Source organism: Bolinopsis microptera, chromosome 5 (genome assembly GCF_026151205.1).
Source record: "Bolinopsis microptera isolate Bmic1 chromosome 5, MBARI_Bmic_1.0, whole genome shotgun sequence".
NCBI lineage: Eukaryota > Metazoa > Ctenophora > Tentaculata > Lobata > Bolinopsidae > Bolinopsis > Bolinopsis microptera.
This window is the reverse complement of record NC_087076.1, coordinates 9026507-9041181: the sequence shown is the minus strand read 5'-3', so window position 1 is coordinate 9041181 and position 14675 is coordinate 9026507. Positions and strand designations below refer to the sequence as shown.

The following is a 14675-nucleotide window of genomic DNA, read 5'->3' as shown; positions in this document are numbered from 1 at the left end:
TGTCTTAAATTTTGACTATTTTAAAGGCTTCACCATCTTTAGTTCATCGCAACCCATTTTTAAATTTGCTAGTAGAAGTAATGACAATGAAATCTGTTGTGGCGTCTTTGATTTTTCAATTATGAAGCCTTGCTGCCTTTTTTAATAAAGCTTGCTGTCTTTTTTAATAAAGCGCGTCTTTATACAACAAACTTAGTGTATATTGGAATATTTGAGAAGATTGGTATTAAACCAGCAATGGAGCTCAGTAGAGTTGGCAAAATAAAAAAGAAGGCTTTCTTGTTTCTTTTTTTCTTCATTGAGTACAACTTGTTAAACACCCGGACCTCGGTCAAGCTTGAAAGTTGTTACAGTCGAAGAATTTTAGCTCAGTAAGGTCTCAGTCCGGACCTAAAAATGCACGAAATACGAAATATAAAGAAAACAGTGTAGAGGATTCCATTGTAGGTTTACAACCTACCAGGACGCGCGCCGAGTTGGACTCGTCGACGGTCCAATATATGAAACAGATATTTTTGTATCACGTTGCGACCCCCATGGTCGTTTCACTATAGTCCTGACGATACAGGGGAGCCGCGCACTTCGTGCGCGGCGGGTCATACAACGTATTTGTAGCGCGATGCGTTACTGTGCCGCGCCGCGCACTCAATAAGGCTTCTCACAGCGACAGATCGGCGAAATGCGCTACTGTGCCGCGCCAAGCTGCCATGAATTGATCTGACATCGTCAATTTAAAAAAGTATGACAAGATATTTTACAAGTATCACCCGTTAAGCGCTTCTTCGTAGAAGCCATTTCGAGAAGAAAGCGGCGCGCGCTACTTCGAAGAAATTTAAACAAGTACAAAGTAACATCCGTCAAATTACGATGCCATAATAATTTAGTGGTAATAACTGAAAATGTGAAAGTTATATAGGCCAAAAACTAAAAAGTTTGCGCAAAAAAGCACGCGCGGCGAACAAGCGCCGTGTAGCATGGCATTTTTAGCAAAAATTGCTACACGGTGGAATTATTTCATTCGCATTTTTAAACAACTTTTGGTACCAAATTTATCGAAATCGCGTGCCATTTCAATAATCGGAGAAAAATGTTCTGTGATCGCGCTTGTCATACGTTGTATGACCCGCCGCGCACGAGTGCGCGGCTCCCCCTGTATCGTTGAAACTGAAAACTCTACACCATGTCCATAGTGAAATGACCGTGGAGGTCACGACGTGATACAACTTGGCGCTTAGTACACTGACTATAACTAGCAGAAACCCGTCCAACCCTAAATTGGCGCGGGCGTCGAGAAATAAAATTGTCTGGCTTGCCATTATCATTACGTATTAATGGGTGATACTCGTAAAATATTTAAATCCAACTCGGTGCGCGTCTTGGTGCGGTAAGTTGTATAAACCTAAACAAGCTCGCCATTCGCCAAGCTAAAGCGCCCTGTGTGCATCATGTGCGCGGCGTTCTTTTCAAGCTTCCTGTACGTTAACCATTAACGGTGATACTCGTAAAATATTTGTTCCAAGGACCGTCGACGAGTCCAACTCGGCGCGCGTCCTGGTAGGTTATAAAGGAGCGATATGAGCATTGAGCAATAAACTAAATCGATTAGCAAGCTAAGTACAGTTAAAGATATATAACAATATTTTATAAGAGCCGAATAAAACAGCCATGTCATTGTTATGTAAATAAACTAAAAGTAATTTAACGACACAATTTGAATTAGTAATCCTAGTAGTAATCCTATCTTTTAGCACCATTTCTGAATCATACATGAACTAAAAATAGGAACTAGTCAGTTTAGCAAACTTACAAGTAACATTTCCTCTAACAACACTGTCACGTGACCACATTTGCAACACATGATTGCCATAGTAACATTACATTCAATTAAGTTAAAAAGTATCTACAAGTTCTGAATCTAAAGTGTAAACAGAAAATCATGTCACCGACTGGAGTGTATAATAACTGTGCGACAACATTCTTTAACATTCAATAAAAACTGAAATGGTGAGAGTTTTAAGCTAAAAAACGTACCGAAAACTTTACTCAAATAAAAATAACTCTTAATTTACAGGACCCGGTTTAAAATGAAATGTTAAAAGGGAAAACTCTACCAGGAGGTATCTTTCACTTATATTAAAAGAAATAGAATGTGGCAGGTGGCTCCACAAAAATCATGCATAAATTCCTCAACCGGTTATCTACCAGATCTGGAAATATCATAAACTGAATTTTATTATTATCATATCTTTGATTTTTCAGAAACCATGTAGAAACGTAAGCTAAGAAATTTCAAAAACTGCAACAACTATATACATTTCCCTTAGCATATGTATATTGTATACACATAAAGTCAGTGAACGTATAAAAAGACTTAAAATATCGGCGATGTTCGGTAATCATGATAGAAAAAAGCTCACTTTTGATGTGGCGTTTATTCTGTTTGAAATAATTACATATCACTGGACAATCTGAAATTTTAGAGACAGAATTCACAAAAACGTGTTACTCCAAACAGTCCCATAACTAAAAGGTATGAAGGTGATACTGTTGCTATAGCAACTATGTACACAACTGACATGGTTGCCATGGTAACTAGACTTTAGTGTCATTTAGTTCGTCTAGTTCATCACTCTCACTTGTTGAGACGTAGGGGTTTTCCAACACACCTTGAACTTCTATCTCTGAAAAGGGACCTTGTTATAAATTTAAACTTTATGTTCAATTTATTTGGGGATATTGAATTAGTTTTCCGTTCAATAATGATAATTTAAACACCAGCGAAATACCACCACAGCGTTTACGACAGATAGATCGAATTTTCATCCTAAATTATAACATGAAACTGAGAATGGACTACGTCCTGGAGATACACACTGCACGCGTAATGACTTACAATCTAAAGTAGTGTTATTGGCATGCACTTCTTCGTAAAGTGCACTGTTTTCAAGAAGTCCAAAATAGTCTAAATTTAGGAAAATCATTAAAATAGGAATCCGAGAAAACAAGACCACCACATCGCGGATATTCAGTATTCACTTAATTAAAATGGGGCAATTAGATTTCAAGCGCAGCAAGTTTTCAGAGAAAACTATCGAGTGTGGTCCAGACTTGGTGACATTGTTTAAGCTAAGATATGTTATGCGGTTAAAAACAATAAACAATATCTTTGAAAGTGCTCACTTTTTCGGAAGCCACTCTGCTTCAATAAGTCGAAGTTGTCGTTAGTCACAATATCCATCATAACTCTATGCAGGAATTTGTATTGTGTCTGAAAAGAAATGTGGTAAAGTCCTGAAAATGAACAGAATAACAAACTGTTGGCCAACTCTGGAGCTCAATGTGCCACAATGAGCAGTTAAGTAAAGTTCACATTAGTAAAGAATTAAGTAAAATTAATTAAGCTCACATTAGTGAAGAGTTAGATAAGATTAATTAAGCTCACATTAGTGAAGAGTTAGATAAAATTAATTAAGCTCATATTAGTAAAGAGTTAGATAAGATTAATTAAGCTCACATTAGTGAAGACCATCTTGCGTCTCTGCTGTCTAAGCGAGCCCACTAATCCCAGGATATCCAGGTCTTCTTTGTTAATAAGCCTATCTAATGAGTTCATTATACCAATATATGCTCCTGTTCGGCCTGTACCCGCACTGAAATATACTTTAATTAATCAACTTCTCCACTTACGGCAATAGATTTAGTTATGTTAATCAGTGCCATTTCAAAGGAAATGTTAACGCCCTACAGCGCAGGAAAAGTTGACTCCAACTAACACACAAATTTCAAAAATGAGGCTCAAGACTGCAAGTGCTGGGGTAACAACCTGCAATGACAGACTATAGGACCCATGGGTGGTCTGATGAAGAGAGATGTCTGATGTTGTAGATGAAGTTAACAAACTCAGTTGTTCTCGAGGGCACGTCAAAGTCGGGCCATCCTACGTAGTTGAACATATACACCTCCCGGACTCCTTCCTGAAACACAGTACAATTAACACATCTTACTTTAGAGACACAGTAAACTCGAGAACAAACCAAACCCTAACCCTAATCAGAGTCCTGTTAACTTTGTGGGAACTGGATATAATTTGGTGAAGTTGGGAGGGGAGGGGGGGGGGGGGGTTGAGGAGAGATACTTCACCACGTACCTCGAGTTTGTGTCTTATCTCGAAGGAGTACACTACGAAGTATTCACTCTCCTGCTTATCCACCCTCTTCACGTTGACTAGACCGAACTGTTTAGCTCGCTCCTCCACACTGGGCCAGTACACTATACTCTTTGTCTTTCCGTTCTCCTCCACTTTAGTCAGATTCACTACCATAGTACTCTGGAGAGATGATAGTTAGATTCTACACATCACAACGGTGTGTGTTAAAGGGAGATCTGGTTAGATTCTACAGTTCTTGTACAAAACCTTTATGTGCTTTCTAACAATGCCCAGTGACCACTTATAATAACACTGACCTTTTTTCTCCCACACCATCTCCAGAAGTCATCCAGAGTCTCGTAGAGTGGTGCCTGAGTAGCAACGAAAACTCGGGGTTTGTGGTAGCCGTGTATGTAACTAGCATTTATGTAGTCAGAGTGCACATCATCGTTCATTATAGATAGTTTAACTCTGCTGTGGTCGACTGAAACAGAGCGTTCTTATATCTGGTGAATTGGGTGCACTTAGTTGGAACTTAGCCTTGGTTGGAACTTAGCTATGAAGTAATGATTTGTTTTAGAGGACTTAGGAAGATCTGAGACTTTTGGATAAATTCTGATATAACTTTTAATTTTAAATCACAGGTTACATTAATCTATAACCAGTTTAAAATTGGTGTTTTTAATTAGGGATATCCAATTAGTAAACTAACATGGAATGATATTCTTGTAGCGGTTCTTGGTATCGTTCTCAGGAATAGAGCCATGGTAACAAGTATTGTTGTCATCGAATGAGTCGAAAGTGCTGAATTCTTGTTTCAGTTCTCGGTCGTCGTTTCTAGTCAAGAGATCGTAGTACCTGAGAGAGAAAGAGTTTATGGTGTGATTTCATACCACGTGACACTCCTTATACGGTCATAGTGAACCGGGTATTAATTAGGATGCATCCCGGCTAACAATGTGGGTAATTTCAGTGTTGTCATGGTAACAATGTGCGTCACTTCAACGAGACTTAGGAACCACATTAAAAAGCTTAAACCCCGAAAAAGAAGCTCAAACAGTGAATAAAGAAATCTGCAATGCTGCGAGGGCTAGGTTGGTGGGTGTATTATAGATGAAATGTGGGGATGTAGGATGAAATGTGGGGGTGTAGGATGAAATGTGGGGGTCGTAAGATAAAAAGTGGGGGTGTAGGATGAAATGTGGGGGTCGTAAGATGAAAAGTGGGGGTGTAGGATGAAATGTGGGGATGCAGGATGAAATATGGGGTGTAGGATGAAATGTGGGGTGTAGGATGAAATGTGGGGGTTTAGGATGAGATGTGGGGGTGTAGGATGAGATGTGGGGGTGTAGGATGAAATGTGGGGGTTTAGGATGGGATGTGGGGGCGTAGGATGAAATGTGGGGGTGTAGGATGAGATGTGGGGGTGTAGGATGAGATGTGGGGGTGTAGGATGAGATGTGGGGGTGTAGGATGAAATGTGGGGGTTTAGGTTGAGATGTGGGGGCGTAGGATGAAATGTGGGGGTGTAGGATGAGATGTGGGGGTGTAGGATGAAATGTGGGGGTTTAGGATGAGATGTGGGGGCGTAGGATGAAATGTGGGGGTGTAGGATGAAATGTGGGGGTGTAGGATGAAATGTGGGGGTGTAGGACAGCTTTAAATCAACGGAAACTTACACTTGTCATGTGATATCGCCGTCTGGTTACAAAAAGCTATCGTTAATTATACATACACACTACACAATTTGAAGACTAAATATGAAATCTATAAGTAAAGCAAAAGCAATGATGTTGCTTACCACAGTTATACGATACTTCCAACCAATTTAAAAGTATATGGTGGCGCCATACCACGTAACAGAGTCGCTACTTACTTGCTAAAGTCGGAGATGTGAACAGGTCGGGACATTAGAGGAGCTTTCTTATCTGCTTCACTCAGTTTCAGACTCACTTTCTTCATCTGCACTCCCGTTCCTTCCTCTGCTGCCATGTTCTCTATTGGATCCATGAACCCTTTCTCTCCCCTCAGCCTGGGTTACTAATGTTAGACGTGTGTTGTTATGGTAACAGTGGTGTTGTCATGGTAACAGTAGTGTTGTCATGGTCTTGTCATGGTACAGTAGTGAAGTGTTGTCATGGTAACAGTAGTGTTGTCATGGTAACAGTAGAGTTGTCATGGTAACAGTAGTGTTGTCATGGTAGCAGTAGTGTTGTCATGGTAACAGCTGGTGTTGTCATGGTAACAGTGGTGTTGCCATGGTAACAGTAGTGTTGCCATGGTAACAGTAGTATAGAAAATTTTAAACGTTGTAAATAAGTAAGCATGTTATCATATATTTATTCAGGATTTTATCAACCATCTTAATAACATTCCAATCCATATATTCACATTCTTGGCTAATGTTAAATATAATAATTGTTGTTTTATTTTATTTGCAGACTAAGTTTTACAAGACTTCTATCTAATAAGCCGTTACCATGGTTACAAGGTTTAAGTCAAACAAAAAAGGGGTTCATTCTATTCTTAATTTTGACATTGATCCCATTTATCTCCATTTTCTCCAAACAAACACAATTATATACAATTGGAAGCTCTTAGTGTTTACAAAGAATTTCATAGAGTTTAGAATACAATACAATAAGTATCTGGTGAATTGAGGAATGTCTCTATAACACATTCCTCAATCTCGTGGTTAAAAACTATTAGTACAAAACAAAATGTTAATTAGCTAGAAGGATGTCAGGTGAGAAGGGATTATTTGTTACATTTTTATTCAGTGGTCACCAAGATATAAGTAATTTCCATAACTCCACGAATGAAGGTCCAAGTTTACAGTTTTTATCCTCTCTAATCCCTATCAAAATGTACAAAAACAACAGTTAAGAAATGGTGAGATAGGTTACTAGTCTCTGTCATAGTTTTTATTAGACTGTGGCCTAGTTCGGAGTTGCTGCTCCAAGTCCATGTCCCCACCAGGCATCGTGCCCCCACCAATAGGGACACTCACTTCCCGAACTGAGCTTCTTGTTGACTGGACACTTTTAGCGGATAGGACACTTTTAGACCTGACGGATAGACTAGTCTTCAGAGAAGGGAACAGTTGTCATGGTAACATTACACGGTTACCATGGTAACATTACACGGTTGTCATGGTGACATAACACGGTTGTCATGGTAACATTACACGGTTGTCATGGTGACATAACACGGTTGTCATGGTAACATTACACGGTTGTCATGGTAACATTACACTGTTACCATGGTAACAAGGAACACTTGAGAGAGGAATAAAGGAGAGAAGACAGTCACATGCACAGACACGGATATCAGGAGAGGAAAAGAAACAGTTTTACTTTTTTTACATTTAAAAAAATGTTAGTTTATTTCAGGAGTATGGCATCTTATTTTTGAGAACTTATAAAAGCTACACTCATGTTTGACGGAAAAAATAAAAATCACTGCATATATAATTTACATATAAAATTGTGTTACACAAATAACTGACATTGCTCTCAAAGAGTTAATAATTTTCAAATTAATCACGACTACAAAAATTACCAATCCTGATCGTTGAAACAGATTTCGTTTTGAAAGCTCACTAATATGAACCTTAGAAAATTGAACTTTTCAGTACAAAAAAATTTAAGTTTCAAAATATAAATAACAATTCTAAATGTAATCAAATTGTATTCTACACAGTAATCATTCTTCTAAGAACCCTCAACTTCGGTGCATACTGTTTATATATTCAGATATTTGGCAGCTCGGCACTACAAAATGCAAGAAACCACAAGCAAGCTACATCTAAAGTTAAATTAAGGCAATTATAACAGTTACTATGGTAACTAAAATGGTTGCTATGGTAACTTGAATGGTTGCCACGGTGATTGGTCTGCCAGAAATTATATTTCTTGGCTCAGCGTGGAGTCTGAAGAGACATCTTATGTACATGTTAAAATGAGGGACAGAGCTATAACTCAAATCAACTTCTCATCACGTGGTTTGTGATGTCACAAACCACGTGCTATGACGTCACGCGTGTGACACTTATGAAGGTTTAGAGATCGTAGTCATTTCCGGCAGGATTGCGGAGAGTAAGCGTTCTGTTTTTCTGATCGGGGACACAAGCAGGAGATGGTGTAGCGTGCGTGGTTACCATGTCCATATCATTTGTGCGGGCTCTGGGAGAAAGGGAGTCAGACACTGATCAGGAACATTTAGTCAGCAGTCTTTTGCGGGACACTTTCCAGCTGTGACTTCAGCAGCTGGGAGCAGTCACGTGTTGTGACGTCATCAGCTTGGAGCAGTCACGTGTTGTGACGTCAGCAGCTTGGAGCAGTCACGTGTTGTGACGTCAGCAGCTTGGAGCAGTCACGTGTTGTGACGTCAGCAGCTTGGACTAGTAGCTGGTTGTCATGGTGACACGGTTGTCATGGTAACAACACATGGGACAATCAGCAGTCCGTTGTCAGGACAAGGAGCAGACATAGTTACTATGGTAACCGATCCAGCAAGATTCAGTTTCCATTGTTACAACAAGCAAGCTGATTTAGCGGGCTTTAGAGAGATGTATCAGCTTTACAATCCATCGGTATAGCAACATTGACAACGATGTAACAAAAAGCAACAGAAAATAGTTTAAATAAATTGTAATTTCTATCTAATTCTGATAGCAGTCAATCTTTATTGAATTTTTTATATATTATATGATTAACTGGGATTAACTTTACAGCATTTGTTTCGATTATTTGGTGATTTTTCTTATTATTTAACCGCTGTTTCGGATGAGGTACGTTACAACGAGGTACAACGAATCACAATGCTTTTAATTTGTGGCTTCACGAACGATTACAACTGTTAAATGTGCTCAGGGGCCCAATTGCCTCTCGGAAAACGAGAGTAGCTAAAAAGGGTTCTACATTTTACTAACTACAATTACCATGGTTAGAGTCATAGGACGGTACATCACATCACACCACGTGACATTACGTCACACCATGTGACATGACGTCACACCACGTGAAATGACGTCACACCACGTGACATTACGTGATATAACTTGAAACCACGCTGCTAAAATCACTACGAATTGCAGTAAAAAGGGCAGTTTACGACAGATAGAAACCACTCTCTTCAAGTAGTTCCACTGAGAGCGTTACCTTCTAGGGCCCTCCTCTGCTGTAGTGGGACCTACTTTACCACTCTTCTTACCCCTAGTAAACAGAACACTAATAGTACACACTTTATCGGGGGATGTTAGGCAACACATGGCTCTTGTTACTAAGCAAAACATGGCTCTTGTTACTAAGCAACACATGGCTCTTGTTACTAAGCAACACGTGGCTCTAGTTACTAAGCAACACGTGGCTCTAGTTACTAAGCAACACATGGCTCTTGTTACTAAGCAACACGTGGCTCTTGTTACTAAGCAACACATGGCTCTTGTTACTAAGCAACACGTGGCTCTAGTTACTAAGCAACACATGGCTCTTGTTACTAAGCAACACGTGGCTCTTGTTACTAAGCAACACATGGCTCTTGTTACTAAGCAACACATGGCTCTTGTTACTAAGCAACACGTGGCTCTTGTTACTAAGCAACACATGGCTCTTGTTACTAAGCAACACGTGGCTCTTGTTACTAAGCAACACGCTCTTTTTTACTTTACATTTAGTTGGTTTACCTACGTATATATGGAAAATGAGTAGTCTGTGATTTGTTAAGGTTTCAAATGAGGGTCAGTGAGAAAGTATAATATACTTTATATTATATGAGAAGTATAGGGAGATCTTTCGACAAAGATAATAAGAAAGTCAGCAGATAAGGTTGCTATAGTAACTGTTGCAGGTTGCTATAGCAGATAAGCTTGATAAGGTATATAGCTTTGGAAAATCGAGCGAGAATGTTTTTACGTAAGCCTCATATCGGCTTGCGTTAGAAAGCAGTAAGGTGCTAATTTTGGTTGCAATCAAAGTTTTTCTCTAATCTATCTAAACAATAAGCATTAATGACGATAGAAACTTTAAGTTTAAAGTGCATGTTAGAAAGAGATGTGGAAACAAAACAATTTTAACTGAGACTATAAAACCCTTTAAAACCCTATAAAGCAAGGTTAAAGTCAATGCATACACCAGCATGGTAGAGTTAGCTGAGAAACAAGAGTTTGTTAGATTATTGGTATGAGAATGAAAAATGAACTAATTCATATAACTGTATTTATACTATTTTTAATCCATTAACTAATTATCTAATGGTTGATGCAAATTTATATAAACTTGATCAGTTCCTGATAATTTCAGCGAAATTGAAATTGCAGCACTAGTATTAACATGTTCAGCTTATAGTTGCTTTACTGACTGTTACCATAGTAACTGTTATCATAGTAACTGTTACCATAGTAACTGTTACCATAGTAACTGTTGTTATAGTAACTGTTGCTATGGTAACTTTTGTTATAGTAACTGTTGCTATGGTAACTTTTGTTATAGTAACTGTTGCTATGGTAATTTTTGTGATTCACGCTATTAAGAGGTCTTGCTTCACGATAACCTGGCTTGGGTTTTATTATCGTGTAATTCACAGGTAAAATGTTGTATACTTCCTACTACTATCAATAACTATCTTGAATTACTTTTGTTTTTGAAATCTAGGAAGGAAACTTAATAACACTCTTTACTTATAATCCTGGTTTAAAAGTTAGTCTTTAGAAGGGAATAATAAAAGTTTCTTACTTGTAACTAGCAGCGTTTTTCTTTTTCCTCCATTGAACGATGATAAAGAGGAATAGTAATATAACAGCCACACCCAACACAACCACACATACTATTACTGTGGTAAGCACTTGAGATCCTGCTTGCTCTGAAATATTTTAGTTAGTTAGTTAGTTAGTTAGTTAGTTAGTTAGTTAGTTAGTTAGTTAGGTAGTTAGTTAGTTAGTTAGTTAGTTAGTTAGTTAGTTAGTTAGTTAGTTAGTTAGTTAGTTAGTTAGTTAGTTAGTTAGTTAGAATTGGGCGCTATTTCGTGAGACGTCTGCACCTCAACACGTGTTAATTGCACAGATTGTGCTGCCTGAGATTTTAGTCACCATTCTTTCTGTTTTAACCGCCTTGTTGACGGAAGATGGTGACAAATTACGATATTTGTAAAGATAAATGAGACCACACTAATAACTTAATAACACACTAAAAACACACTCAAAACACATCAAAACACACTAAAAACACACTAAAAACACACTAAAAACACATTAAAAACACACTCAAAACACACTAAAAACACACTAAAAACACACTAAAAACACACTAAAAACACACTAAAAACACACTAAAAACACACTTAAAAAGCATAATTAAAACACACTAAAAACACACTAAAAACACACTAAAAACACACTTAAAACACACTTGTGATTAGAGACTAAAGTTCACTTACCCCAGTACGTGTGCGCAATAACATTAAAAAAGAGAGCAGCGAAGAACTCGAAAAAACGATAAACCTCAATAATAAAGTTCATACTAGCAAATCTCCCACTTCAGTCAGACAAACTTGAGAAATCTCAGAAACCAGCTGAATCGCAGGACATTACACTAAAAGTAACAAGATCCAGTAAAGCGAGCTATAGTCAACTAATGCTTCAGTAGCTCGAGCTGTATTCAGTATAGAACTCATGGAAACACTGTTAAGTGATGGGAAATGACCAGAATATGCACACTGATCACAGTGACTCTATCACCTGATGTCCTAATAAGGGCACAATGTTCAACATTATACCCTTTTAAGGACATTGTCATGTTGTGACATCATAATATAGAGTCCTTATATTGGCTTTAGATTTTTCAACAATAAGACGGCTTACGCAAGCTAAGATTAACGAATGTGATTGGTTTTGTGTTCAACATGTCTGTTTCTGATTAAATACAAGAACAACATTTTGGAAAAAATTGGAAATTGATCAGATTTCACCAGAAAGTTTAAACACAGGCCCTTTCTGGTGTTGAATCTCATTGAATGACCCTGTGTTACACACTACACTGGGTCATTCAATGAGATTCAACATCAGTTCAGATTCGGAAGATAAAAGGATTTCAAAACAAACAGTAAAATGTGAGTCTATTATAACGCTTCCTCTTTTTAATTACCGTTACCTTTCTTTTGCTTACACCTTTAAGCTTTGTATTTGCTTTAGTTAACACAATTAACTTTACGTCAATTGTTTTATGAAAGTTTGATAATGATCAAGTTTATCACAATTGTATATTCAAAAAATAACTATTTTATTATATAATTCACGTAACCTCAGTTCGCCTATACAATATTATATATTGTTCTATTAGGAGGATACAATGATAATATATATTAAATAAATGTACATAATGTACTTAATGTACATAATGTACTAAATGTACATAATGTACTAAATGTACATAATGTACTAAATGTACATTGTACTAACCTATACAGGCCTGGAAAACAGGTAGAGTACCGTCGTTACAAGTGTAAGATTTGACGGGTTCGTCCTCAGCAAGTTCGTAGCCTGCCATACAGGTTACTTGAATCTTTTCATTGTGGACTAGCTGGCCAGTAGCGTCAATATTATCGTGTATAAACAGAGCTTTCAACTCGTCAGTTGATCTATCAGCCAACAAGCATACCTCTGTGGGGAAGAAATGTGACTATCCTAATATGGGCATGATGATTATCATAATGTGGGCGTCAGTCGTCAGAGTAAACTCGTGACTTGGACTCAAGCTAATTATGTAACTCTACACTCCAATGTTTATCTAGCGATGGCTGACACAGCGAAGCTGTGTTTCTCTAAAATCAGTGGATCTCTTGTTCGATAAATAAAGATTAAAGATGGACATGAAATCAATTAATCTACACAAATCGTGTTAAGACATAAGAGCTGAAGTTGAGACTAAAGACTATGGAGTAGAAGGTGTTAATAAAATAACTAACCGTAACAAGCAGGAGCAGTAGCCCCACACTTGAAGGTGTTATCAGCATCCACAGCAAGAGCATGACCTACACCACACGTAACAGAGATAAGCTTATCGAACTCTACTCGAGATCCAGTGGGAGGTACAAAAGTAGCGACTCCCGCAGCAACCCCTATAGTACACACTGCAGCACCCTCCACACATGCAGCCGCCAATGTGGAGCCGATATTGTATGTAGTTTTAGCGTCCGTACACTGTGTACAAGCGGAGATAGAGTTACCGGTACTATAGGAACCAATAGAGCAAGGAACACACGTGTCACCAGCGTAACCCCACCCGGACGGACAGGAAGAACAAGAGTTATCAATTCTAGCATATCCTGCAGAACAGGTTGTAGCTACATCTGTTGTTACTTTATTGATCGTAGCAGAGACAATAGCTCGCTTATTTGATTCAGTGTTCACTTGGAATGTCTTTGTAGGGGCCTGGGATTTGATCCTAGCCTCATCTTCCGTTACAACAGTTTTATCGTTGAGAGAGGTGATTTGGCTCAGCTTGAAGCCGACAGTGAGTAATGAATCAGCGGCAGTACAAGTAAAGTCCTCCCAGGTACAATAGCTCTCAACAGTGCACCTCACTATATCCTCATCCTCTAAATACGCCTTCAAAGCATTTGAAACTCTGTCTTTTCCGGCCTCGTCAGAGCACACATTCTCGCTTACAGTTATCTCCATACCGGATACTATCACGTGTCTAGTTACAGCGGCGACAGTTGCTGAAAATAAAGCTGTAATCAGACTCATGCAGTTACTTGTTTAAAATTTATTATAATATATATAATTTTGATTTTCAAGAAGGGTCAAGGAACCAATACAATGATTATGGCATCACCATTTTGTCAATCAAGCTCCATACGTTGTCAGAGTTTGTGGGTTCACAAAAAGAAAACAAGAGCAATATTTGGTTTGGTCCTATAAAATGATGCTTACCTTGACATTTAGGAGGATGTCCGTTAGGGTTATCTTTAGTAATGATAGACCAAGCCCCCGTGTCTGAGTCACACGTGTATTCCTGGTGGAGCGAGATGGTGAATACTAAAATCACAGACAGCAACAATTATGTAAAACTATGCAATGATGCAGTATTATACTATTTCACTATGCAATGGTGCAGTATTTCACTATTTCACTATGTAATGGTGCAGTATGTACCTGCTCTGCCCCGATGAGAGTGTACCCGGCACCACACGTGAAGTAGGCTGTGTTCTCATCCTTATAAACCACGTCTCCAAACTCCGGTTCCTCCAACAATCCACACTTCTCCACCAGCTCTGACTGTGGGTTACAGGTCGGGGCTGGAGTTAGGGTTTCCCACTGGAAGTTCTCTGATCCCATTAGGCATTGGGCTACACCGTCTCCTTTCATGTACCTGACAGATTATTCAAAGTTTTAGAAGTAGTGGCAATGTGACATACTATTTAAAGTTTTAGAAGTAGTTTCCAGTATGGTTGTGAATATTACTAAACAAGTTCTGAGCGGTAAAACAGCGGCCGCAAAATTCCACTTTAACACCGAAACCTTAGGTGC

General features: G+C 38.5%; 1 protein-coding gene across 1 annotated transcript in view; it reads right to left on the bottom strand.

Moving 5' to 3' along the window:
• Positions 1–1668: 1668 nt before the first annotated feature.
• Positions 1669–14675, bottom strand: part of LOC134815420 (uncharacterized) — a 28572-nt gene continuing 15565 nt past the window's right edge. The window contains exons 34-46 of the mRNA XM_063823955.1: positions 14301–14517; positions 14079–14160; positions 13109–13864; positions 12603–12803; positions 10882–11008; positions 6024–6179; positions 4860–5005; positions 4465–4631; positions 4148–4327; positions 3824–3974; positions 3515–3650; positions 3181–3268; positions 1669–2681 (exon numbers count right to left, since the gene is read on the bottom strand). Coding sequence (XP_063680025.1) covers positions 3837–3974; positions 4148–4327; positions 4465–4631; positions 4860–5005; positions 6024–6179; positions 10882–11008; positions 12603–12803; positions 13109–13864; positions 14079–14160; positions 14301–14517 — 2170 coding nt within the window. The 3' untranslated portion in view covers positions 1669–2681; positions 3181–3268; positions 3515–3650; positions 3824–3836. The remainder of the gene's footprint in view (positions 2682–3180; positions 3269–3514; positions 3651–3823; positions 3975–4147; positions 4328–4464; positions 4632–4859; positions 5006–6023; positions 6180–10881; positions 11009–12602; positions 12804–13108; positions 13865–14078; positions 14161–14300; positions 14518–14675) is intronic.